Source organism: Bos grunniens, chromosome 3, assembly GCF_055505025.1.
Source record: "Bos grunniens cultivar Pamir isolate PY7600 chromosome 3, Bosgru_T2T1.0, whole genome shotgun sequence".
Classification (NCBI taxonomy): Eukaryota; Metazoa; Chordata; class Mammalia; order Artiodactyla; family Bovidae; genus Bos; species Bos grunniens.
The window spans coordinates 2,471,499-2,497,744 of NC_141167.1; the positions used below are offsets into that span (position 1 = coordinate 2,471,499).

A 26,246-nucleotide genomic window follows, 5' to 3' on the forward strand; every position below is an offset into this window, starting at 1 on the left:
GAAATAGAACATGCAGACGCCACGAAGAAACTTGAACATGGGGAAAGATAACCTAGCCCTTAGCACTGCTAAACTAAGGTTCTCAGTGTGGAGAGTTGCGCTCACGATTGGAAGTTTACATTTCTGTGCTTGGCAAGCTTCATGTGAAAGGGAAGTGAGCTTGAGGAGGTGGGCGGGGTGGGGAGACAGCTGGTGACAGCGGGGTGTGAGGATGGGGGAGAGGCGGGCCCTCCCCTGCTGCGGCCTGCCACCTCTCATTCCCGGAACAGGAGGCGCCGCGGCCGCGCGCAGTCCACATCTTAGAGTCTGGGAAGAGAAGGCCGCAGCCCAGGCCTCCCTGGGCGGACTCCCGTGCTCTGGGCGGCAGGAGGGGACTGTTGGAACTGGCACTGCAGCTCTTTCCTGTCACCCCCGTCCCTGCAGCACCCCACACGGCTGTCCTGGGAGCACCGTGTTGGTCGCTTGTCTCACACTTTACATAAGCACAGACGTTTCCCACGTTTGCTTTCTGCTTTTGTTTAGCCACACGAGATGAAGATCACCTCCGCCTACCTTCAGGACATCGAGAATGCCTATAAGGGGACCTTCCTGCCTGAGATGAGGTGAGCCGGGGTGCGGTGGGTTTATGTGCCAGATGGAGCTCTGCACACATGGCCCCCAGCCCCGGGAGCGCTTCTAGTTCATTTCACTCCATCTCGTCTGGGGAGCCTTAATCTGACGTTTATAAGCAAGAATGACAGCAGACATTTCAGTTTGGTTTGGTCGGCTGGGAGTTGGTTTGTTTTATTAATTTAGCCAGTATTTATTTTGTCGTATCTTTAGGCTATTCTGATAGTAGAAGTGAGATGAAGCTATGTTCGGTGACAGGTTTTAACGTTAGAGAACTCATGTTTTCACTCTCGGTGGCAGCTGAGTGGCCCTTTTACCTAGAAAGGGTGTCTGGAGGGACTCGGTGGTTGTGACTGGGAAGGCTCAGCGGCGCCTGTCGGCCCTTCTGAAAGCTGTTGCTCTAGGGGCCTTTGGGTTCGGCGGAAACACCACTGGCCCTTGGCAGCTTTGCTTCTCCCTCCCTCTGATGGCACGGGGCACCCGCGCGCTCTGGCCAGTCGTCCTGTGGCCCTCGTGTGTCAGGCACACGGCAGTCATTTCCTGCCGTCACTCACGTCCAGCTACAGTTAGGATGTTTCCGTAACGCTGTTAAGGTTTCTAGCAGAATTTCTCAGACTTTTAGAAAGCGTCAGCCTTTTTTGATGCCTGAAAATGTCTTGCTCTCGTTGTTTAAAATTTCAAAGTAACCGCAACTGTGAACAGAGTGTTGTCCAGCAGTTTTGGAAGAAAGGTCTTGAATTAGAACGCAGTTTTTTAGCCGTAAACCAGTGCTTCCTTGTGGTCAGCTTTTCTCTCATGGGTAGTAGAAGCAGACTGCTGCTCTATTTTCAAGGCCAGAAGCGCAGAAAGAAAGTCCTATGAATCTTGCCGGGGCGGGCATGGAGAGGTGTCAGGGAGAGGTGGCCGGCCCTAGACTCTCAGTTCCAAAGATTCCTTGTGGTGATCTTCTAGCTGCAAAGTCACTGCTGAGCAAAGGCTCCCCAGCCAGTCCCAAATAGGACATTGAGCTGTGCTGTCAGGAAAGGAAGTCTTAGATTCGGCTTACAGATGAAATAAGGGTTTTCTTGCACCTGGCATTTAATTTTCAAGAACTCACCCAGAGCCTCCTGTTGGTGAAGTGTCCAGCAGGGGTTCTGAGTGTCCATTGCTTCGTCCAGCGCTCCTGCATGCTCTGTACGCGAGCTGAGTGGGGAGTTAGCTCATACCCCTACACGGGCCTGGGCTCCTGAGGGGCTGCTTTGCGTCCTGCTGGAGGTCAGACAGCCCCCTCCTAGGAGGTGAACCCAGCCCCGCACTTGCTCTCTGGTGGCTGGTGAATCCCCTGTGGAGCCAAGAAAGTTCACATCCTCGCCCAGCAGGGCAGATGGTCAGACGCTGGGCTCCCCAAAATTATAGCAGCTCAAGTAACGTGTCCCTCCGCCACCCCATCTGCCCCACCCTCCCGAGCCGCCCCCGGCTGCCGTCCGTGCGGCCCGTGCGGCCCTGGGGCCCTGTGCTTCCTGCGATGCATGCTGCCGCCGGTGGAGGTTTGCGTGCCCGCGGAGCTGACCCGTGTCCCTGCCCCGTAAGCACCAGCCTCCTGCCTGTGCGGTGGGGGCGGTCCAGTCAGGTGAGGGTCAGAAAACAGGCCTGCTGCTACTACCATCCAGCCTTGGGCACAGCCCTGCCTCAGGTTTGCCCTTCTTGGCCAGCCATTCCCTGAGAGCCAGTTCAGAGAATGCGGGCGTTTCTGTTTAGAGTGGGCGCCTGGCGTCAGGTATTCGTCTGTGCAGTGACGTCCACTGGGAAGACTTACAGGAAAGCATCTCGTTTCCTCTTACAGTGAGAAATGTGAGGTTCTACAGTACAGTGCATGGGAAGCTCAGGATGCAGAAAAGGTAAGAAAACGGCTGAACATTTTATAATTTTTCTTAAATTTAACTCCTGTGTAGGGGTTTTGCAAATCAAGTGATGAGTTCGGCTCCTCCTGATGTTAGAAGCATCTGTGTTTCGTGATCTGATACAAGTGCCTCGCCCCTCCCATCACATTTCTCTGAGCATGACGTGTTGATTTTCCTTTAAGGTATTCACTTTCTAGGATCTTAAAATTATGAAAGGGTGGAGATGCAAGGAATTTTGGGTTATGGTAAAATTGAACATTGGATTAGTTAATAGGTAAGATTAATTGAGACCGTTGACCCTTGAACGACAGGGGTTTCAACCGCGAGGGTCCGCTCTTACGTGGATTTTCTCAGTAGTAAACCCCACACTGCTGCACAGCGTGCGGTCCTCAGTAGGAAACACGGCAACGCCTCACAGCATCAAGGCTGTGGAGGAACCACTGTCCACGCACAAGGAGGCCCACCTCCAGGTCAGGCTTGGGTTTCGACTCTGGATCGTGTTGTTTGGGGTCGACCACATAAAGATACCAGCTTTCCCCAAAGTAGTGGGTGCAGGTCACCCTCTGCCATTTTCAGGAGAGCTTGAGTAATCAAAACATTTGGATAGGCAGCTGGTGGGAAGGTGGCGTATGACACAGGGAGCCCAGCCTGTCTCTGTGACGACCTGGAGGGTGGGATGCGGGAGCGGGAAGGGAGGAGGGAGAGGCTTGGGAGGGCTTTACACGGTTACAGATGAGTCTCCGTGTTGCACTTCAGAAACCAGCAGGGCATCGTAAGACAGTATCCTCCAGCTTAAAAACAGTTTTTGGAAAAGAATAACATTTTCCTTCCCAAGTGTAAAAACATATTACAGATTTACGGTAATGAAGGCACTGCGCTATTAATAAAGGAGATAATAGGCGGTTTAACAGAGCAGAGTCCAGAAACAGGTGCACTGTGCCCACGGTTGGAAAAGTCAGCGCTTTAAACGGTGATAACAGTAGAGGAGACTGGGTTATCTCTTACATGGTGTTGAGGCGAATCAGCATCATCTGGTTAAAAAAAATCCCTCATTTTATATTAAGTATCAATTGAAAAGTGAAATCACTCAGGCATGTCTGTCTCTTTATGACCCCATGGACTATACACATTTTCCAGGCCAGAATACTGGAATGGGAAGCCTTTCCCTTTGCCAGGGGATCTTCCCAACCCAGAATTGAAGTGGGATCTCCTGCATTGCAGGCAGATTCTTTATCAGCTGAGGTACCAGGGAAGCCAATAACTTATTTTAAAAAGTTTAAAAATTCTAAAAGAAAGTACAGGCTTTTGGTCTGGAGTTGAGGAGTAGATGGTGACGGCAGACAGCTTAGCAGAGGCAGCTGCTTTAAGGACAGCAGAGCCTCGGCGCCTCCCCCGCGTGGGGAGAGAGCCGGCCTTTCTCCACAGCAGGGGCGTGGGGGCCCACGGTCCAGGCAGGCTCTGGCCCAGCTCTGGGGGTTCTCTTAGGCTTGCTTCTTTCTGCCTGGAAACGAGGCTGCACTTCGTTTCCTTCCAGGCTGCTCTGTCTGTGATGTCCGTTTCCTTGTGTTCAGGTTATTTCTGTCCCTCTGGCAGAGGCTTTACATGGCATGGGTCTGGGCAGAAGAGTCGTGCGTGTTCCCCGAGACTGTTATCACTGGAGTTCATAACTGAATGTGCTCACATTCTTGGAACCTTAAGAAGTCCCTGAGTTTGGCGTGTTTTGGGGAGAATGTGTTTGAAAAGGCCGGCCCACTGGGAGGTCCGGCTGTCCAGACTGCGGGCTGAGGAGTGTGGGCTCTTGGAGCTCTAGGAATTGTGTGCATCCTCTTGTCCTGTTGCTGCTTTAGTGGATGAGCTTGCCTCCTGGAGTCAAGTTGTGGGAGGAAATGAGTCTGGAGGAGGCCTGGCTCCCCTCTGCGCCCCAGCCCCTGCCCTCTCCAGTCTGCCCACGCCCAGGCCTGCCCCGTCCTCCCAGCCTGTGGGGAATTGCCACTCCACCGGGGCTCAGCCGGCCCGGCGCCCGCATGGGGCTCACCTCTCCCCCCCCACTTCACTGAAGGCTGACCATCAGACCTTTCTTTCTGACCCTCAGGGCGTGATCCTTCCTGCCGGGGTCTGTGGTTTGTCGTGCGCTGAATGTTCTCTGTTAAGTCCTCTGTTAAATCCCTGCACGCAGGTGGTCGAGGATATTGAGTACCTGAAGTACGACAAAGGCCCGTGGCTGGATCAGAACGACCGCAAGTTGCACAAACTGAGGATGCTGTGAGTTCTGGCGGGGCGGGGTGGGGAGAGGAGGGGAGGGGCCTGGGTGGGGCAGGCCTGGGGGCCAGGACCTGGGCTCTCAGAGCTCTCCGCAGGTGGCTCCTGTCTTCAGAGTGAGGTGAGAGACAGGTCATCAGTCCAGAGTGGCTGCGAGGGCGGGAGGCCGTGTTGGAGGCTTGAGGGAGGAGCGGGTCCGGGTCCGGGGTGCTGCCCAGGGGTGGGGAGAAGACTGTCGCGGGGAGGCCGAGCTCTGGAGGGGCTGTGAGTGGGCAAGGGCAGGAGGCCGGGCGCGAGTGTGCGATGAGGAGTTTAACGGGGAGGAGCGCTGTGGGCTCAAGCCGGGGAGGTCAGAGCCATGAAACCCAAGTCCAGGCTGGACCCGCATTGTGGGAGGTGTCAGAGTTTAATGCGGCTTCTTCCTATCTTTCTTAAAGTGTTTGTGTGTTCCTGTATTTCTAAATAAAAATTGTCCTGCATATGTCTTTGTACGGTAACTTTTAATAAGAGTGTGTCCCTATTTTGTTAAATATTTAAAATCAGTTTTTTAATGGCTACTCATGCCTCATAAATCTTCTGAAAGAAGCAAGTCAGCGGTGGGGGACCATGGCCTGGGGGCCCATCCAGGCCTCAGCTGCCAATAATGGTCCTCACATTTTTAAAGGATTATAAGAAAAACAAGGTACATATATGAAGCCATACATAGGCCCTTTACAGAAAAAGTTGATCTCTGAAATATAGGCACAGTCCTTTTCATTTCTTTAATATCAGTCTTTGGGGTTATTTTCACTTCTTCATATTTATAATAACAGTAATGAGCATATTGTACTTATTTTTATTCCATTTCAGGTTACTTTTCTAAAGTATGAAACTGGAGTTATGGGTCAGATTATGTGAACGCATTTTATGGCTACTGTGTGTTTTGAAATTGTTCTCCAGAAAATGTGTGCCAGCTTGCACACTTGAACCTGTATTGTGGAAGTCCTTATTTTCTCTGTTTCCTTATTTTCAGTTTCCATGACATCTATTCCAGTTTTTGTTGTTATTTTTTTTTAATCTGCTTTTTTTAGACTTCAATTGCTCTTCTTTCTCCAGTTTCCTAAGGTAGAAGCTTAGGTGATTGGTTTTAGATCTTTCTTCCTTTCCAATATATGCATTTGGTGCTATAAATATTGCTCTAGTTTAATTCTGTTGTGGTCTGAGAACACAGTTCGTGTGATTCCAGGTCTTTTGCGTTTGTTAGGGTGTTGTATATGGTTGGGGAGGTTTTGTTTGGGGTCCTGGTGGGGTCATTGCCTCATCCCCTGGGATCATCTGCCTAAACCCGCCTTTTCCCTCCTGACCCCGCCCCTTCCCCAGGTCCCGCCGCTAGGGTGGGGCCGCAGGCCCTGGTTCTGGATCTCCGCTCCTCGATTCATTGTTCTTCATCCCACCCATCCCTGTGTGCCTGCCCGCCAGCTAATCTTCACGAGTGTCACAGTGACCCCGTGTTCCCTTTTCTCAGAACCTTTCTGTGGCGTGCCTGTCGAGGCGTGAATCCAGGTTCCATTTCCCAGAATTAGTTCAGAGTCCTCATCGTCTGCCCTGCCTCTGCCGTCAGGATGCAGGGTGTCCTGAGCCTGTGGCCTCCCCACCTGCCCAGTAACCCCCTCAGGGCCTGAGCATTTTCCTAGGCTCGCCCTGTGCGCCTTCTTTTCTCCTGCGCCCCTCTGACTTTTCCAGACTTTGATTTGACGCGGGCATATGCATGATTCTTGTCATACCAGCTCCTGCTGGGCAGAGTACTAGAAAAACAAAACGGTGCTGTCCCAGCCCTGACATTTGCCGGGCTGAGCCATGTGGGTGACTTACCGCTTCTTCATCAACGGGGCTGAGCCATGTGGGTGACTTACCGCTTCTTCATCAACGGGGCTGAGCCATGTGGGTGACTTACCGCTTCTTCAACGGGATTGCTTCTTCCTCATCCCAGTTTTTTCTCCTCTGCCTCCCAAGGATAATTCATAACAATTTACAACGGTAATTCTGCTTATTTTCACTTAAGTGCCATTTCTTAATGTGGGCGACTCAAGCAAAATTATGACCATTTTCTAAGATAATTACAGTAAACCTGCCATTTTCCAGCTATACTCATTCTGTTCAGAATCTGACCAGATTATTGGTTTAGAGCACTTTTGTGCGTCTCAGAACGTGTGTTGTGTGTAATCATGTATGTGTGAGTACCTATTCAACCTTGATAGTGTTTTGTGTTCATGTCCGTAATCCGTAACTGACCGCTGCTGCCCTGCTTGCTTCATTTTTGTGCTGGAGACGCGTTCCCAGTCGGGCCTTCTCCATGCAGGGCTGCGGGCCCACCTCTTCCGGAGCTGGGGCTCCCTTGTTGCCCCTGCTGCCTCATCACAGGGACGTGTGTTTTCTACGACTTCTGGAGGCTGTCTTTCCAAGGGAATTCCAGTGCGACGAAACTGGAGGGTAGGCGTTTGGTATCAGAATTGTAGGGTTTCATGCAGAACTTTGCCGCTCAGGAGAAGCTAAAAGATAGCTTTGGACATGCTTTAGGAGAAAGTGTAAGCATTCCGTTAATTGGGAAACAGTTGAGTTGTAAGTCATGATTTACTGTTTTTCTTTCCCTTCTTGCCTCACTGTTGTTTTGAAATTACGTGGCAGAGCACCTCGTTCTGTGAATCAGCCTCGGGGACGCACTGTCTTCTCACGGGGACACTTTGGGCTGGGATGTGAAGGGGATGTTCTGTCAGTGTTTGACTCTCCTTAATTAGACTAAATGCTCTGTGAACAGAATGTTTCCTTTCACCGCTTTAGCTTCCTGAGTCATGAAATGTGTCCTGTTGTGTCCGTCCCCTGCTTATCTTCAGTCTGGAATGTGTCTGTAGTTTCTGGAGGCCCAGAGTTGGGTTTACGGGAGAGAGGCTCCAAGGGCTTTGCTTAGTCATCGCGGAAGCTCAGAGTGAATGAGCAGTTTACACAAGGCTGAGTATGTGGTAGAACAGTCTCTATAGATTATTTTTTTAATCTTCAAAAGTGGTTTGAAGATATTTGTTCAAAGATACACCCTCTTTGAGAGCTCCTCAGGTGGCTCAGTGGTAAAGAATCTGCCTACCAGTGCAGGAGAGGTGGGTTTAATCCCTGGGTCAGGAAGATCCCCTGGAGAAGGAAATGGCAACTCACTTCAGTATTCTTGCCTGGCAGATCCCACGGGCAGAGCAACAGAGGAGCCTGGTGGGCTACAGTCCGTGGTGTTGCAAAAAGAGCCAGGCAGGACTTAGTGACTGAACACCACCTTTTCTGTAAGGGGGTATGTGAACTGTAGTTCTTCCAGATTAAATGTAGATGGCGCTGTTGGTCTCTGTCACACGCGTTCCTAGGCCAGTTTGTTCTTTTCAGTTCTTCAGTATGTTTTTAGGTTTTCAAAACTATAGACAAAACCAAATCATACCCCAGTTTGATATTTATTAATATTTAAAAACACAAGATTCATTTTTATTTGAAATTGTTTACAGTGAGATCACCTTAAAAAATATCCTTACTATATAATAAGTATTGGAGAAGGAAATGGCAACCCACTCCAGTATTCTTGCCTGGAAAATTCCGTGGACAGAGGATCCTGGCAGGCTGCAGTCTATGGGGTCGCAAAGAGTCAGCCACGACTGAGCACATCAGCATATAATAAGCATAGAATAATTGCATTTGTGTTAAAGTGAGGACATGTACTTTATTGACACAGGCTTATGAAAGATATTCTGTAAACCAGTTTACAGTTAAAAGGAAGAGAAAACGCTCATATTGAGTGTATGTGATAGCTGTGTGCACGACCAGTGACACCCATGTGAGCACACTTAGGGAAGCAGTCGTCCCAGCAGCGTGCCCTGGGGACGGTGTCTGGTTACAGCGTTGTCGGTCCTGCGAGTGATGCTGGGGCAGGCTTCCGCCTCCGGTCACTCGCATGCGGCCTGTCGCAGGTTCTCAGTGCCCTGTGGTCCCCGGGGAGGAGGAGCCGGGCCCACCCAAGGTCCTCACAGCGTGGCCGAGAGCCAGATCCACTTAGCTTCCATCTGGGCCATTTCAGCGGAGGCATCTTCTGCCATTATAAGTCATTAATGGGAAAAGGGCCTTTTAAAATAATCATTTTCTTGGTTTTGAGCCCTGAAGAAAGGAGACTTAACATTTCTTCCTAAAAGCACTCAAAATGCTTTTCATCTTCTAGTAGTTATAGTCAGAGTAAATTTAAAGTAAGCAAATTATAACAAAGCATAAACATTTTAGCATTCAGAATAAAATGGCAAGACAGGGAATGAGTCCTCTGATGGTGTGTCTCAGCGCTGAGAAAAGCAGGAGGCATCCCGCGGGGCTCTCCCCGCCCCAGCCTCCTCCACGTGCCCTGTTCAGCCTCCGCTCCTGGAATTGGTCCCCACACTGCGGGGGCCCCCAGGCAGAGTGCTGAGCTGGCAGTGGCGTTCCAGCGACGACAGTGGCTCTCCGCTCGGTCCCTCAGGCGTCATCAGTCGTGCAGGCTTTTCGTGGGCGCTGGCCACACGAGCAGCCCTGTAACAGGTGGTGCTGGCTCTCACCTTTGTATCCCTGCTGTGTCTGTATTCAGAGCACATGCAGGTCCTGCTTCATGTTTTCACATCTGTGTCCTTTCCCCAAAGGGAGTCGCCTGTGGCCGTGGGACTCTTAAAAGACCGTCTGTCCTGAGAGTGGTGTTGGGAGGGTGGCTCCCACAGCCCCACAGGCTCTTTGGGGAAAGTTTGGCTTCTGAGGTGAAGGGGGTGGATATTTTAAACAATCAGCCTAATAGCTTACTTTATTGTATTGACTTTGGTGTTTTGTGTGCCATATTGATTATTGATGTTACTGTATTGATTTTGATGTTTGGTCTGTATGACATCTGACTTTCCTGGATTTATTGTATTGATTATTGATGTTACTGTATTGATTTTGATGTTCGGTCTATCTGACATCTGTCCGACTTTCCAGAGTTTATTGTATTGATTATTGATGTTACTGTATTGATTTTGATGTTCGGTCTGTCTGACATCTGTCTGACTTTCCAGGGTTCAGGATAAGTTGGAGGTGCTGAATTACACATCCATCCCTGTCTTCCTCCCAGAGGTCACCGTCGGTGCCCACCAGAGTGACCAGGTCTTCCAGGAGTTCACAGAGGTAAGGCCCTCGAGCAGTGGGTGTCAGACAGCCTGTGCAAAGTCAGTTCTGGAGCGTGCTGTCTGTGGGTCTGTTTCCGTGAGCAAGCTCCATTTTCGCTGAAGTGATTCTCCTGTCCCCCTTCATCTCTGCTGTGCAGCCCCTCCAGCAGCAGGGCCACACGCAGGGCGCTGCTCTCCTGGGAAGCCGTCTGGGCCGGCCTCTCGTTGCTCCTCAGTTTCTCTCTGTCCTTTCCCGTCAGTTCTCACTCCTGGCGTCACGGTGTGTCATCCTCAAGGAGGGGAGGTGTGCGTTTCCGCAGAGGCCTAGGGTGCACGGGCGCCCTTGGGGAGGACGAGGGCAGGCGTGAGAGCTGGACAGGTCCATGGGCTTCGTTCAGAGTGGCGTGGAGAGTCGTCGGGGCTGAAAGTATGCTGGAACCTGGCCGGCAGTGATCACTCCTGAGTCACAGCTCCAGTGGGATAGTGAGAATGTCCGCAGTGGCTGTGATTGGTTATCAGCAGAAGCGCAGAATAACTGTATTTAAATCAGAACTTCAAGCTGGGCGGTCAGTGCTCACGTGTGTTACTTGCTCAGTCATGTCCAACTCTTCCAAGTCCCATGGGCTGTAGCCCACCAGGCTCCTCTGTCCATGGGAGTCTCTGGGCAAGGGCGGTCAGTGCACGGACGAGTTGGCATCTGAGTTCAGCATTGTTGTGTGACTGTAGTTCTCTGAGTTGTGTCTGCACATTGCTGGCACAGCACTGACTGGTGCCCGAGGACATCCACTGCTTTCCTTCTTACATGAGATACTTAGCATTCGCTTTTAAGTAAGTTCTTTGGTGGCTTTCGAAGTGACTTTCAGCACAGATATTTGGGGAGGACCATGAAAGTGTAAAGCTGTCGCTCGAGGTCCCTGCGGTTCGTGTTTCTTTCTTCCGGATGCGCGTCTGTGTTTCACGTCCTCTGAGAGGAGCTGGCGGGCGTGGGTAGGGGGCTGAGTGGCCCGTCACCACACCTGCTGTCTCCACGCTGCTCTGCCGGGCCAGGGGCCTTGCCCCCGAGTGCTGTCCGTGCCCCTCACGTGGTGACCCAGCAGCCTTGACAAGCCTGGCATCAGGGCTGCCCCACGTGGTGGCCGCGGCCTTCCTGCTTGAGCTCATCCTGCCACGCCCAGCTCCGGAGTTCCAGCTCCTGAGGCCAGAAACCCAGAAGTCAGCCGACCTCTTTCTCACTTTCCAGTACAGGCTGGACAGAATATAAAAGTTCAATACTCTTGGTTCTGTCCGCAGTCTGAGCACCGTTCAGAACATCCGCAGTGACCGCCCTGGTCCACACTGGCATGCCTCCCAGCTAACTGCCCTGCTTCTGCCCGCTCCCCGTACAGCCTGTTTTTTAACCAGAGACCAGGACATTCCCACCAAGTACATCACACCCATCTTTTTACCTCCCTGTATCCTGCAGAGGACAAGCCAGAGCCCTCTCGACAACTGGAGACCTCCCTCTGCTCCAGCCGCAGGGGCCTCCTTCCTACCTCATGAATGTCCCAGGAGCACTGAGCTGCACTCTGCATCCCTGCGTGGACCTGTACGGTTCTCCCCCAGCACCCCATCCACCCCCCTCGCCCCTGCCCACCTCTGCTCACCTGTCACCTTCTCGGCAAGGTCTTCCTGGACCATGACCAAGACCTGAGCTTCAGCTCCCCCAGCTCACGGCGGCTCTGCCCTACCCTCTTCTGGGAATTCGGTTTTCTCCCCAGCAGTTGCCATCGTCATTTAAGGTTCTCTGTCTTACCTTCTGTTTATTTTCTGTTTCCTCCCACTCTGATGTCAGTGCCTGTCTGAGGTCAGGAATTCTTGTCTGTGTCACGCACAGCATTGTTCCCAGGGCCTGGGACAGCTCTGGCGCCTGGTACGCACTCAGTGAACATTTAGCGGAATAAATCATTGAACTAACAAACAGAGTAAATGCACGAAGGCGCTGGCGCCTGCAGAACCCGAGTCAGCAGAGGTGCCTACTCAAGTGTCCAACGGCACCTTGCCCGTCAGGTCACAGCTGCAGGTCAGGTGCCCTGCCGTTCACATTAAAAAAATGTGGTACCTTTTTTTCCCCACAAATTTATTTTAAAAGGAAACTTTATGTCAGTAATGCAAGTGAAAAGCCACTGCCACTCCTCATAAACGGCAGGAAGACTAGCACAGCGCAGCCACGCCGCTGAATTCTGCACTGGCAGATGTGGGAGACGGGTGCAGCAGCCGCGCCAGCATCGTGGTGACTGCGGGAGGCACTGGGGCTCTCAGGAATTAAAGCTGCGGGCAAGCGGGCATTGACAGTCCCCGTGGGAGAAGGGGAGCGCGTGCCAGCAAAGGAGGACAGTGTCTTTCTAATCTTCAGGCTTTTTCTTAACGTTACTGTGTGGGGTGCCTCTGGTTCCTGGCTGGATAGACGTGGTGACAGTGCTCACCCTTCTCTTGCCTCTGATCTCACGGAGAGAGTTCTCAGTGATCCACCAAAGCGCCGAGTAGCCAGGTCAGTCGTAGAACCTCTTTCCCCGGTCAGGGAAGTTCCGTTTTAGTAGGAGTTTCCAGGGGGCTGCTGTTGAGTATGGATGTTGAGCGTTATCACACTTTTTGTCATGGGTGATTTTCTCTTCTTTCTGTTACTGTGGTCATAAAATTACACTGGTTGATTTTCTAGTGCAAGGCCAACCTTGGTTTCCCGGAGAAGTCCTACTGTGAGCTTCTTATAGTATCCTAGTCAGATTTGTCAGCAAGATCATGCTGACATCGAGCACTAAGTTGAGAGGGGGTCCTCATTTCAGCTCTCTGGAAGGATTTGCTCACGGTCGTCATGACTCCTTGCTACAGTGTTGAAAACGCTTGACTGGGGGGAGCTGCACGGAAATGCTTTTCATCATAACTTTCTTTCATGCGGAATATTCAGGATTCTTCTTGGGTTTTCAAAGCTGTGTTTGTTGAAGAATTTGCCTCTGTTTCATATTTTCTAATTTCTTGGCGTGAAGTTGTTCAAAATGTCCTTTTTAGCGTTTTTCATTCGATCACATTGATGGTGACCCTGTCCGCTTCTCCATCCTGTTACCAGTCCTGGTGTTTTCCCTCCTTCTGTTTCAGACTCTTGAAAGCAGCTCGTTATTCAGGGAACCAGCTTCTTGCTTGTACTGTTGTACGTTCCATCACTGATGACTACTCCTTATTTTTCCCCTTTCATTTGCTGTTTTTCTAACTTCTTAGTATGAGTGGGTGGATCATTGATTTTCTGCCTGTCGTGCTTTTGAATATATGCATGTAAAGCTGGTCACATTGCCCTCTAAATTTGGCTTAATTAACTAGATCTCATAGTTCTTGATGTTCTGTTTTCATTATCATTCAATTCAAAATATTTTCTAATTTTAGTCTGATTTCTTTTTTGGCTATTGTGCTAATTTGAATTATATTAGATAATTTAGAAACACGCGGAGTGTTTCTAATGGTCTTTTTGTTGCTGGTTTCTGGCTTAACTCCTCTCTAGTCACAAATAGCCTTGTGACTTCAGTCCTTGGAAGGCGGCTGAGACTGACTTTTCGGCTCAGCATTGATCACCTTGGCGGCGATTCATGGTTCTGGAGGAGAAGGCCATTCCGCCCGTCGTGTGCTGGGCTCTTGCAGCGCCCTTGAAAGGAAGTCTGTTAGTCACGTTACTCAGATGGTCTCTCTCCTCACTGACTCTTTTTGCTTCCTCTGTCAGTTTGCCGTGAGAGGTCTGGGGAGGCTGCCGCTGTCTGTGGGTCTGTTCCTCCTTTAGTTCTGGCAGGTTTTGCTTTGTGTATATCTTGAGGTTGCATTATTAGACTTACACACATTTAGAATTGCTGCACTTTCCTAATAGAGTCACCCTTTTGTTGTTCAATAGCTAAATCATGTCCGACTCTTTGCGACGCCATGGACTGCAGCACACCAGGCTTCTCTGCCCTCCACTGTCTGCCGGAGCTTGCTCAGACTCACGTCCATTGAGTCAGTGATGCCATGCAACCTCTCATCTTCTATCTCCCCCTTCTTCTCCTGCCCTCAACCTTTCCCAGCATCAGGGTCTTATCCAGTGAGTTGGCTCTTCACATCAGGCGGCCAGAGTTTTGGAGCTTCAGCATCAGTCTCTCTCTGTGTGATTAAACTCTCCTTGCATCACTGGTGCCGGTTCTTACTTCGGGGCACTTCACTGCTCACTTCGGTGGCGTCCACAGCCCTCCTTTGGTTAATATTTGCATGGTGGTGCTTTTTCCACGTCTTTCAATTTCATTCTTTCCGTATCTTTGTATTTCCGGTGGACACCTTCTAACCTGAGAACTTTGTCTTTAGTTTTTGCCCAGTCTAACTATGGGGGATATTTATGTGTTCACATTTAGTGCAATTGCTGATACATTTGTGTTTAAATAGTTTATGTTAACTGTATATTTTATATTTTCCTACCTCTTCTTTGTATATTTTTTGTCTTGCCTGCTTGTGGATTAGAGTGCTGTTGTTTGTAACATTTTATTCCGTCTCCTCTTCTGCTCGCTCACTAGTTACGGCTTCTCCCACAGTTTCTTCGTGGCGGCCTGGTCATCAGCGCTCACCCTTGACTCGCTGACTTCTCACGGGCATTGGTGATCCTCTAGTCCCACAGCGTCCACCCCTGGAGCACTTCTGCTTCCCTTTACCCGGTCCTGTGTGCTGTTGCTGTCACTGTCTGTGTAGACCTTCGGGACACTGTGGTTATTGTTCACGCGGTCAGTTCACACACACTGAGCCCTGGCTGCCCTGCTGCTGAAGCCTCCCTGGTCTGCACACCTTCCTGTAGGTCGTGGTCCTTCTGTCTGAGGAAGTTTTGCTGACAGCAGAGTCTCACCCTTATTGGTTAAGATGTTCTTTAAGCTGTTCTGATTTTCATCTTGGAATTTTTCAAATTTACAAAAGTAACAGGAACAGAAAACTAACTTCCGAACCTCTGTCAGTGATGAGCATCACGCCCGTGATCTTCAGCCGTCCTGACACACGGATTCTCAGAGTGTGGTCGCGTGTCAGGGCACCTGGGCGCCCATGAGGAATGCCAGTTCTCAGGCCCCAGCCCTGGAGCAGTCCCTGGTGATGGGGCCTGGAGCCTGTTTTAGGGAGTCCTCCAGCCAGTTCTGGTACACACTAAGGTTTGAGAACCATGGCTTTAATGTGTAATTCTTACAAACAAGGACATTCTCCCACATAACCACAATACAGCTGTCAAGGTTAGGAAATTAACATTCATGCATTACTGCCTCTGATCCACAGACCTTGTTCAGAGCTCATCAGCTGTCCCAGGAAGGTTCACGTGCTGCCTGATAAGATGCAGTAAGTTCCCTAACATCCCTACAAAAACCACACAAAACCTAAGTCTGATCATGGGAAAACATCCAAACCAAACCAAATTGAGGGATATTAAAAAATAACCATCCTGTGATCTTCAAAGTGCCAACGTCTTGAATATCAAGGAAAGTCTGAAGAACTGATCATATTCATAGATTCTAAAGAGACAAGAAAACTAAATGCAATCCATTACCTTGCTTTAGATGCCTTTGCTCTGTCAGGCAGCATGTGATTCCTGTTTGTCCTGTCACGGGTTCTGTTAACTCTGGTCACCTGACTGAGGTGCTGTTCTCACTGTAAAGTTAACTGTTTTACTCTTTGTAATTAATAAATATTTACAGTGGAAGTTCCTTGAAACCATGTAAATGTCCGTTTCCTCATCAGACTCTGACCTGGTAGTTGGCATCTGAGCATTTTCTTGGCTGAATTAATGGTTAATGTGACAGCTATCAAAGCGTAATTATCCAGATTCCATCATTCCTTCTACATCATTAGTTACTGTTCTGCTGTGAAGAGATGGTCTCTCCCCTCTCTGCTTATTCATTTATACATTGGTATCACTGGATTCCCGAGATTGCTATTTTATACCCGTGTGTCTGTATTCACTTGTCTGAGTGTACTGACAGCCACGAGTGCTCACCTTTAATTCCAGGCTCCTCCTCATTGTCCCCGTCCCCATCCTGCTCAGGCAGCCAGACACCTGGCCCCCTCGGTTCAGCGTTTCCTTCCCGGCCGCGCCCTCGGGCATCACCACGCTCCCTCCCCTGCTGCCTCTGCCCCATTGCACAGCCCTCGTGGAGCCTGGTGCCGCCCCTCAGTGCCTGCTCCGACCCCTGGAGCTGCTGACCTCTTTTGAAAGGCTTTTCCGTATACCTCTGGCAGGGTCTTGCTGTGTTTGGGGGCAGTGTTTCTGACTTGGTTCTGAGCATCTGTGCTGTCTCGGGGGGTGTGCGTCTGTACCTTTGTGTCTGCTCTGCTTAGAGTTCACGGCATTCTTTGGCTGATGCATGTTGCCGGGTTTGGAGCAGTCTGGCTTGCCCCCGTTTCTCTCCTCTCCTTGGCGCCACACGCTGGGCCCTTTCTGCCATGTTCTGTGTGCTCCTTCCTGTCTTTTTGCTGTTTGCTCTGTGACCTTCAGCCCAGATGTGCCCTTCACTCTGTCCTAATCACTGACTCTCTTCAGCTCTTCTGGATCTGCTCTTAGGCCTGTATTTTCTATATTTGAGATTTTAACTTTCATCGTACTTGTTTTTGATTTTAGAATTTCATTCTTTTTTTTCTAAATAATTTCAAGTCATCTGTCGAAATTATTTTGTTATCTAATTTCTCTTGCGTATCAGTCAAAAAGTTATCTGGTAACTGTAATATTTGGACCTCTGTTAGATCTGTTTAAACTCATTCTCCCTCTGGTCTTTTCGTTTGGGGACATCTAATCTTATGTTTTGGTATACTGGTATTTTTTTAAATGCCAGTCGTTATTTTGGAGGAACAGTTAAGATGGTGTGAGGCTGCGGCGCTGTGCTGTCTGTTGTCCGGCAGCATGTCAGTTGGCAGGCCCCCGTGTCCGTCAGAGGCCCCGCCGGCGGGCGCTGCTCTGGGGTTTGAGAGGCCTGGCGTGTCTCCCGTGTGTGCTTCCTGATGGAGCCCTTGTGCTGGACTGCTTCTCTGCGGGGGGCGGCGCTTGACCCCTGCTGGGGGCCCACTGGGCTTCTGACTCCTGCCAGTAAGTGCAGGCGGGGCCCCTGGATGCAGTCAGCCCCGCCTTTGCCATCCTCTTCTGGGGCCTTGGAACTTCCCTGCGTTTGATGTCTTGGCACACATTGTTTTACAAATGTTGTCCATTTTTCACAGTGGCTCGGGGTGGACTGGGCCTGTGCTCGTCCACCAGAAGCTGGACATATTCGTCATTTCGCCGAGCAACTCAGTGAGCCTGTGTGGCAGCTCTTCATCACTGTTGTGTTTTCTCTTATTTTTAATCTGTGACCATTAAAGGGAGGCTGCTATATTGGACTTAGGATTATAGTGGTTAGAAATGTTGGGATTTTTAGTCAATATTTAAATGATTGGGGAAGTCTAGTTCATAAAATTCTTAAGTTTTTAAAAAATAACTTCATTTTTTAAGAATAATTTTACACTTATGAAAAATTAGGATGATATTAGAGAGGGCTTCCCAGGTGGCACAGTGGTGAAGACTCCGCCCGCCAGTGTGGGAGACATGAGAGATGTGGGCTGCTCCTGAGTCAGGAAGATCTCCTGGAGTAGGAAAGGTCAGCGCACTCCAGTGTTCTTGCCTGGGAAACCCCATGGACAGAGCAGTCTGGAGGGTTACAGTCCACGGGGTGGCAAAGAGCCGGACACGACCGAGCGTGCGCACACAGAGGGTTCTTGTTGTTGCTGTTCAGTTGTGGCCAACTCCTTGCGACCCTGTGGACTGCAGCATGCCAGGCTTCCTTGTCCTTCACTGTCTCCCTGAGCTTGCTCAAACTCATGTCCATCGTGTTAGTGATGCCAGTCAACCATCTCATCCTCTGTCTGTCCCCTTCTCCTCCTGCCCTCAATCTTTCCCTGCATCAGGGTCTTTTCTAATGAGTCAGCTCTTCACATCAGGTGGCCAAAGTATTGGAGCTTCAGCATCAGTCCTTCCAATGAATGAATATTCAGGACTGATTTCCTTTATGATTGACTGGTTGGATCTTCTTGCAGTCCAGGGGACTCTCAAGAGTCTTCTCCAACACAACTCAAAAGCATCAGTTCTTCGGTGCTCAGCCTTCTTTATGGTCCAACTCTCATATCCATACATGACCACTGGAAAAACCATAGCTTTGACTTAGCTGGACCTTTGTCATTAAAGTGATGTCTCTGCTTTTTAATATGCTGTCTAGGTTTGTCATAGGTTTTCTTCCAAGGAGCAGGCGTCTTTTAATTTCATGGCTGCAGTCACCATCTGCAGTGATTTTGGAGCCCAGGAAATAAACTCTGTCACTGTTTCCATTGTTTCCCATCTATTTGCCATGAAGTGATGGGACCAGATGCCATGATCTTAGTTTTTTTGAATGTTGAGTTTTAAGCCCGCTTTTTCACTCCCCTTTTTCACTTTCATCAAGAGGCTCTTTAGTTCCTCTTTGCTTTCAGCCATAAGGGTGGTGTCATCTGCGTATCTGAGGTTCTTGATATTTCTCCCAGCAATCTTGATTCCAGCTTGCACTTTATCCAGTCTGACATTTAGCATAATGTGCTCTGCACAGGAGCAAGGTGACTCCTTTCCCAATTTGGAACCAGTCCATCGTTCCATGTCCAGTTCTGTTTCCTGACCTGCATACAGATTTCTCAGGAGGCAGGTCAGGTGGTCTGCTGTTCCCATCTCTCTAAGAATTTTCCACAGTTTGTTGTGATCCACACAGTCGAAGGCTTTAGCATAGTCATTGAAGCAGATATTTTTCCAGAATTGTCTTGCTTTTCTGTGATCCAGTCAGATCAGATCACTTGCTCAGTCGTGTCCGACTCTTTGCGACCCCATGAAACGCAGCACGCCAGGCCTCCCTGTCCATCACCAACTCCCAGAGTTTACCCAGACTCACATCCATCGAGTCAGTGATGCCATTCAGCCATCTCATCCTCTGTCGTCCTCTTCTCCTCTTGCCCCCAGTCCCTCCCAGCATCAGAGTCTTTTCCAATGAGTCAACTCTTCGCATGAGGTGGCCAAAGTACTGGAGTTTCAGCTTTAGTATCATTCCTTCCAAAGAAATCCCAGGCCTGATCTCCTTCAGAATGGACTGGTTGTATCTCCTTGCAGTCCAAGGGACTCTCAAGAGTCTTCTCCAACAACACAGTTCAAAAGCATCAATTCTTCGGCGCTCAGCCTTCTTCACACTCCAATTCTCACATCCATACATGACCACAGGAAAAACCATAGCCTTGACTAGACGAACCTTTGTTGGCAAAGTAATGTCTCTGCTTTTGAATATGCTATCTAGATTGGTCATAACTTTCCTTCCAAGGAGTAACCATCTTTTAATTTCGTGGCTGCAGTCACCATCTGCAGTGATTTTGGAGTCCAGAAAAATAAAGTCTGACACTGTTTCCACTGTTTCCCCATCTATTTCCCATGAAGTGATGGAACCAGATGCCATGATCTTCATTTTCTGAATGTTGAGCTTTAAGCCAACTTTTTCACTCTCCACTTTCACTTTCATCAAGAGGCTTTTTAGTTCCTCTTCACTTTCTGCCATAAGGGTGGTGTCATCTGCATATCTGAGGTTATTTATATTTCTCCCAGCAGTCTTGATTCCAGCTTGTGCTTCTTCTAGTCCAGCGTTTCTCATGATGTACTCTGCATATAAGTTAAGTAAACAGGGTGACAATATACAGCCTTGATGTACTCCTTTTCCTATTTGGAACCAGTCTGTTGTTTCATGTCTAGTTCTAACTGTTGCTTCTTGACCTGCATACAAATTTCTCAAGAGGCAGATCAGGTGGTCTGGTATTCCATGTCTTTCAGAATTTTCCACAGTTTATTGTGATCCACACAGTCAAAGGCTTTGGCATAGTCAATAAAGCAGAAATAGATGCTTTTCTGGAACTCTCTTGCTTTTTCCATGATCCAGCAGATGTTGGCAATTTGATCTCTGGTTCCTCTGCCTTTTCTAAAACCAGCTTGAACATCAGGAAGTTCACCGTTCACATATTCCTGAAGCCTGGCTTGGAGAATTTTAAGCATTACTTTACTAGCGTGTGAGATGAGTGCAATTGTGCGGTAGTTTGAGCATTCTTTGGCATTGCCTTTCTTTGGGATTGGAATGAAAACTGACCTTTTCCAGTCCTGTGGCCACTGCTGAGTTTTCCAAATTTGCTGGCATATTGAGTGCAGCACTTTCACAGCATCATCTTTCAGGATTTGGAATAGCTCAACTGGAATTCTATCACCTCCACTAGCTTTGTTCATAGTGATCTAAGGCCCACTTGACTTCACATTCCAGGATGTCTGGCTCTAGGTCAGTGATCACACCATCATGGTTATCCAGGTCATGAAGATCTTTTTTGTATAGTTCTGTGTATTCTTGCCACCTCTTCTTAAGACTTTCTGCTTCTGTTAGGTCCATGCCATTTCTGTCCTTTATTTTGCCCATCTTTGCATGAAATGTTCCCTTTGTATCTCTAATTTTCTTGAAGAGATCTCTAGTCTTTCCCATTCTATTGTTTTCTTCTGTTTCTTTGCATTGATCACTAAGGAAGGCTTTCTTATCTCTCCTTGCTATTGTTTGAACTCTGCATTCAAATGGGTATATCTTTTCTTTTCCCTTTTGCCTTTCACATCTCTTCTTTTCTCAGCTATTTGTAAGGCCTCCTCAGACAACCCAATTTGCCTTTTTGCATTTCTCCCTCTTGGGGATGGTTTTGATCACCACATCTTGTACAGTGTTACAGACCTCCGTCCATAGTTCTTCAGGCACTCTTTCTATCAGATCTAATCCCTTGGATTTGTTTGTCACTTCCACTGTATAATCGTAAGGCGTTTGATTTAGGTCATACCTGAATGGTCTAGTGGTTTGCCTTACTTTCTTCAATTTAAGTCTGAATTTTTAAAAAATGGTAAGTTGAAATTAGAATGTAAATAATAGTGAGTGTATCTCTTCATTCACAGAATTTTGTTTGGACCTTAAAGACGTGAGCAAGAGTTATTGCCAAATTTCACTGTGGAAAGGGCGTTGCGGGGAATTAAAGACGAACAGATAAAACCCGTCTGTGAATTTCTCCTCCAGTGGTCTGTATCCAGAAAGATTTTTCTCTCCCTGAAGGTTCCCTGGCCCGGCTATGAGCATAGTTCTAGAAATGGCCGAGCTAGCAGCCAGCGAGGCCGCTGTCCTCTGAGACCCCGAGACAGGGGTGGCTCCGTGCAGGGGTGAGCGAGCGGCGTGGGGACATTTTAAGGGATTGCTTCTTTCCCAGCCGGATTGATTCAGTACTAGAGCAGAGGGTGGTTTGCGGCCGTTTACTTCCTGGAATAAGCGAGAGTCGGCAGGGTGCTTTCTATGGCGATAGCCTGCTGAAGTGAGTTACCTGGTTTCCCTGTCCAGGAAAGCAGCATTTAAAAATGAGTGTCTAGCCGTCTGAATATGAGCGGTTTGTCCAGTCGGCCCTTTACAGTGTGGGGCAAGATCTTACAGGTGGCCCCCTCCATTTCCGCGGTCTGTGGTTCCGCCGCGGTGTTCAAGGGTCAGCTGTATCATCCTGATTAACATAGTAAAGGTAATAAGCCGAAACCTGCATCATGGTCTCCTCAGAAGCCTGAGGAGCTCTGGCCCTGCGCCTGTGGGGGCCTGGGAACTAGGAGGGGGTGGTGTTCTCAAGACACACCCATTGTGATGGTAGTGGAGAGGCGGGACTTAGGTCCTGCGGGGGAGGCTGAGCTTGTTGACGCTGTGGTTGGAGATGCCTGGGTAGTGCTTCCAATTCTTGGAAAAAGACATTTCTTTTTTGTTCAGCTGACACCTTCTGATTCGTTGGTAGGGTCTTCCTCCTTGCTTCCATCTTCAGTTTCTTACTCTAAACATCGTGAACGCAGTCGCTGTATTCCGTGTGTGGTGTAGGGGCTGGAGCCTGACTCCATCTTTTACCGTTTTCTCTGATTCCTACCCGTGGTGGCTTACTTCCTGCTGCCTTTGGAGACCTTGGACCCTGAGTTCATGCTTTGTGGGTGTTTACCCCTGGCCCTCCTCAGGACAGGATGGTTCAGGAAGTTTTGAATTCAGGTGAACCCAGACTGTCTGGAAATCAGTTACCTTGGTTCGTAGCTGGGTGTACTCCTGCCAGGGTATTTCATTCACGGGGCATCCTGTGTTGTCCGCTGATGCTGACGGCCCTGCTCCTAGATGGACTGTGCTGGCTCCAGGCCCAGGGATTCAGGAAGTGCTAGGGTTGAAGCTTCCTTTGCTGCTTGTGGGATCCCAGGCCCCGATGGTAAGGATCAGGAGCCCACACTTGTGTGAGGACCGGCTGAGGCAGTGAATTCTTAAGGTCCCCGTCGAGACCTCCTTGTGCATTCTCCACCCGCCTCCCTCCCTTCCCCTCTCCCTGCCCCCCAGCCATTTCTGAGCTGCCCGGAGGTGCATCACCACGACCACTTGCCCGAAGCCCCGGGGGTGGAGCCTGCCACTCAACGCTGCTTTCCCGCTCCCTCTCCGTTTCAGCCCCAGGTGAAATCTCACATTGCTCAGCAGTGCAGCTAAATGCGTTTCTGGAGGTTTTTCAGGGTACTGGGCTGTTGTTTTGCTGGAAGCGGAAGGCTTCTCTGTTTTTGTTTGTGATCTGAAAGCTGATTTGGAGCTGGGTCTTCCATGTCCCCTCCGCAGAGGGTCCGAGCAGGGAGCTGGGTCTCCCTTTGCTCAGTGGACAGAGAACCGTTGAGCCCCAGTTCAGGGCGCGTGAGGGAAGCCTTGCGCTGTGATGCTCCAGAGAGCTGCGGCGTCTCGAGGGCGCTGAATGGTGGGGGCCACGCTCCCCCAGCCCCTGCTCCGCGAGGCACGCCCCTGGCGTCTGTCACGTGTTTCTTGTTTCCAGCGCTGTTTGCTGTTCTTGGCGCTGGGGCCGTGGAGGGATAAGAGTTAGCGGGGAGTGCGTAGGGGAGTGCGTAGCAGGGCCTCTGAGTGCTGAGGGACTCGGGTGGGGTCTTGGGTGCCTGCCCGCGTGGGTGTTGGTGTCCCTGCCGCACTTGGGGCGGGGGGCAGTGGTCCTGGGAGGTAGAGGCAGGCTCAGCTCATTCCAGGAATGGAAGCCTCCGTGCGGCGGGGAGAGGGGTAGGCAGCGTGCAGGAGAGGAGGGCTCTGTCAGTGAGAGTGCGGCCCAGGGAGGCCCCCCAAGGCTCTGGCAGGACGACCTCCCGAGACTGAGCTGGTGCCTCGCTTGTCAGTCCTTGTGTGGGCTCTGCCACTTCACCTGCCGTGATACAGGGGCCTTGACTAGTGGTGAGCTTTTTAGGAGAGAAAGGGTCTCGGAGTTTCATGTGCTAAGAATGAATGGTTTGGTTTGGTTTCGCTGACCTGTGGCCTGGGTGCTTGTTTGCAGACCTGTGGCGGCCCTGGCCGGGCTCCCGCTGGCCTTCGCCTCCATGCAGTCTCCAGGGACTGCCTGGAGTCTCAGAGGGACGTGAGAGCCATTTATCAGCACGTTTTCCATGCACACACTGCCCCCAGCTCTGAAGTTGGAAGTGACCCTGTAAACAAATTCATATAAATACTGAATGTGTGCATGAGTGCCTACTAATTTTTTTAAGCCATTTTCAAATGCTGCATCAGGTCGCTTTTTATTTCTTCACAGCCCTTCCTTGGGGTAGACAAACCGGGAATTGGTTTCCACTTTACCGATTCTGTCCCTTTCCAATTTAAGGAGGCCAGATGCTATTAAGATACTGTGTTCCCTCCATGAGTCAGATCGTGTCCAAGACAGTGGCTAGGATAGCAGGGTCTTCAGCTTTCTCTCCTGCTGTTTGCATTTCCTTAGCACCTCAGCTCGCTATCTTCATTTTCAGTGTCAAGTTCTCCTTTACCAGTTTTAAAAATAGAGTTGTTCAATAACTTTAATATGTTAATGTTGTATGTTCTTGCCTTTACAAAGTTCACTTTACTAAGGACAAACTTGCAATACACAGAAAAGCCTTAGGATCAGTTTATCTAAATCTGCTGAAGAAGACAGGTACAGACGTGGCTGTTTCGTACTTCCTCTCGACATTCAGACCTTAGTTAGGACTAATTCGGCATCTGTTTTTTGTGCTGAAATGCCCATTCTTGGTTAGAGGCTGTTTGACTTGAGTAGATGTCTGACGCTTTCAGTCTGCCCTTCGTTAGCTGTGGCTGGAAGAGGCTCTAAGACCTGCCTCTCTCCCCGCACCGCGCCTTGGTCCCCGCGGAAAGCTGCTGTTGCAGTTCAGCGTTAGTCTGCCTGTCCCATTATTTGCATTGCTGTGTGTAGGAAATAATGTGTGTCCCTCGGAGAGGAGAGTCAGCGTCAAAGGTAGACATCCTGCCAGGTGCACCGGTTTGTGCAGAGGTGCGGGTTTCCTGGGGGCCTGCGGCTCTGAAGAGAAGGGCAGCCTTTCGCCCACAGCCTGGCCGGCCGGGGCGCCCACACTTCACTCGTGTTCAGTTGTCACTTCTGTTTTAGGATTTTTAGGAACGTCCTATTCTCAGGTGTTTGAACAGGTATTGAGTTAGGAGCTTCCTTTTCAGCTCATGTGAGTTGAGTGGAGTTAAGACGTTTACCTGTATGGCACTGCGACCCTGCGGTGTGAGGATGAGCCTCTAGCGTGGGTGTATTCGCAGTGGGTGCTCTGCCTGTCCTGCACTGCATCCCCTTCTCCCATGTCCCGTTGGGCAGGGGGCACTCAGGCCCTCCAGCGCTTTCCACCTGCTGCTGTCCCACTTCCCGACTGGCTCATGTGTTCTGTGTATTTTCCAAGCTTAGAGAACATAGGACTGGCGTTCATGTCTCTCAAAGCCGCTAGGACACAGTGCGCCAGAGGTGGAAGAATCTGTTTCCTCCAGGAGAATGAGTGGATATGTGTTTGTTTTCTCAGTTGGCTGGTGTCTGAGCAGCTGGCTAACTCAGCCTGTGCCGGCATCTCTAAGCACCCGGAGCAGCCTCTGTGGCCTCGGACCTCTCGAGCCCCTTCCGGCACTCTTGCTGTCCAGGCTGGAGCAGGTGGAGCTGGGGCCTCCCCTGGCGTCAGGGCTCTCCAGGGCCTCAGATGCCTTGCTGTCCAGGCTGGAGCAGGTGGAGCTGGGGCCTCCCCTGGCGTCAGGGCTCTCCAGGGCCTCAGATGCCCCATGGTCAGACTCGGCGCATCAGTTTGTTCCCGCTCCCGCTGGGCCCCACTCAGAACTCACACCCACCGTCCCTGCCGGCTCCCCCGATCAGGGCGGGCCCACGCCGGCCAGAGCGCTGAGCTCCAGCCAGGCCAGGGGCTGTGCTCCTGCTGGCTTGTCAGGCACCTCCTGAGGGACGTGCCGGGCGGCCCTGTGACCTCTGCCTTCACGGCTCCACGGAGGGGGTGTGCAAGTGAGGAACTGAATTGGTGGTGGAGGCGCAGGTTGGTGGAAAGGGGATATGGAGTGAGAAAAAGGAAGAAGCTAGTTTTGGGTCTCACTATGAAACACTGCAGACGGAAACCTCCTGGGGTTCTCTGCCGACTTCTCTCCACTGAGAGGGCTGCTGGGATCTGGGGACCCCACTCGGTGCCCACGGCCAATCAGGGCTGCCCAGAGAGGGCCAGAGGGCATACTGTGGCGCAGTTACTAGAGGCTGGCAGGCTCTGCGGCTCCAGACTCTGCTCGTGTTTATTCTCTGCTCTGTGGTTTAATATCCGATTCACAAAGAAGACGGCAGAGCCTTCCTGGACCGTCCTGCAGTGCTGGCGGCTGGCCTGGCGGGGTCTGCTGCTGTTATGGAGGCTGGAGAGCCTCTCAGGGCGTCCCTGAGATCCGAACTCTGTTCTCTGGACGTGAGGCTGCAGTCCGTCATTCAGATGAAACGTTACTTTCTGACGTGATAAACTTGAAGGCGTGCCAACGTCTTAGACTGTTCCTGCTACAGCGCCGTGTTTGTGCGACAGTTGGCTGGGAGCGCCTCGTGGACGAGAGTGGGGAGGGGAGACGTGCCTGCAGCTCCTGCTTCGTGGCCGCTCCCGCTTCCCACCCTGTGTCCTCGGGCCCCCGCCCCGACCGGCCGTGCGGTCCCTGCGGGAGGCGCAGGCAGGAGATGGGAGGGTTGGGGGAAGGGCTGACACATCCCCTGCCGCCACCCTTCCCGCGTGGCTGCGGCTCCCCTGGGCCAGAACTGTTTCTGCCCGTGGCTCCACGGCCCCCTCGTGACAGCAAGGCAGCGCTTGGGTTGGTGTTGATAGTATTTGTGTTTATAGCGCCCCACCAGGGTGGAAGCTCCCGGGGGCGGGGTCCTGTCGTGTTTTATTCCCAAGGAG

General features: G+C 50.6%; 1 protein-coding gene and 1 long non-coding RNA gene across 3 annotated transcripts in view; one reads left to right on the forward strand and one right to left on the reverse strand.

Annotated features, from left to right (window-relative positions):
• NDUFA10 (NADH:ubiquinone oxidoreductase subunit A10) overlaps positions 1-26,246 on the forward strand; it is a 43,687-nt gene that overhangs the window by 16,959 nt on the left and 482 nt on the right. Inside the window, exons 6-9 of one of the 2 annotated variants that reach the window (XM_086375390.1) lie at positions 523-602; positions 2,432-2,486; positions 4,666-4,751; positions 9,818-9,926. In XM_086375390.1, the coding sequence (XP_086231516.1) occupies positions 523-602; positions 2,432-2,486; positions 4,666-4,751; positions 9,818-9,926 (330 nt within the window). The remainder of the gene's footprint in view (positions 1-522; positions 603-2,431; positions 2,487-4,665; positions 4,752-9,817; positions 9,927-26,246) is intronic. The other variant, XM_086375401.1, reaches the window with a different exon arrangement.
• LOC147374842 (uncharacterized) lies at positions 10,834-11,658 on the reverse strand. Its single transcript, XR_015154650.1, has 2 exons — positions 11,551-11,658; positions 10,834-11,099 (listed from the first exon to the last, which is right to left on the reverse strand). It is a non-coding gene; the product is annotated as an uncharacterized LOC147374842 (long non-coding RNA).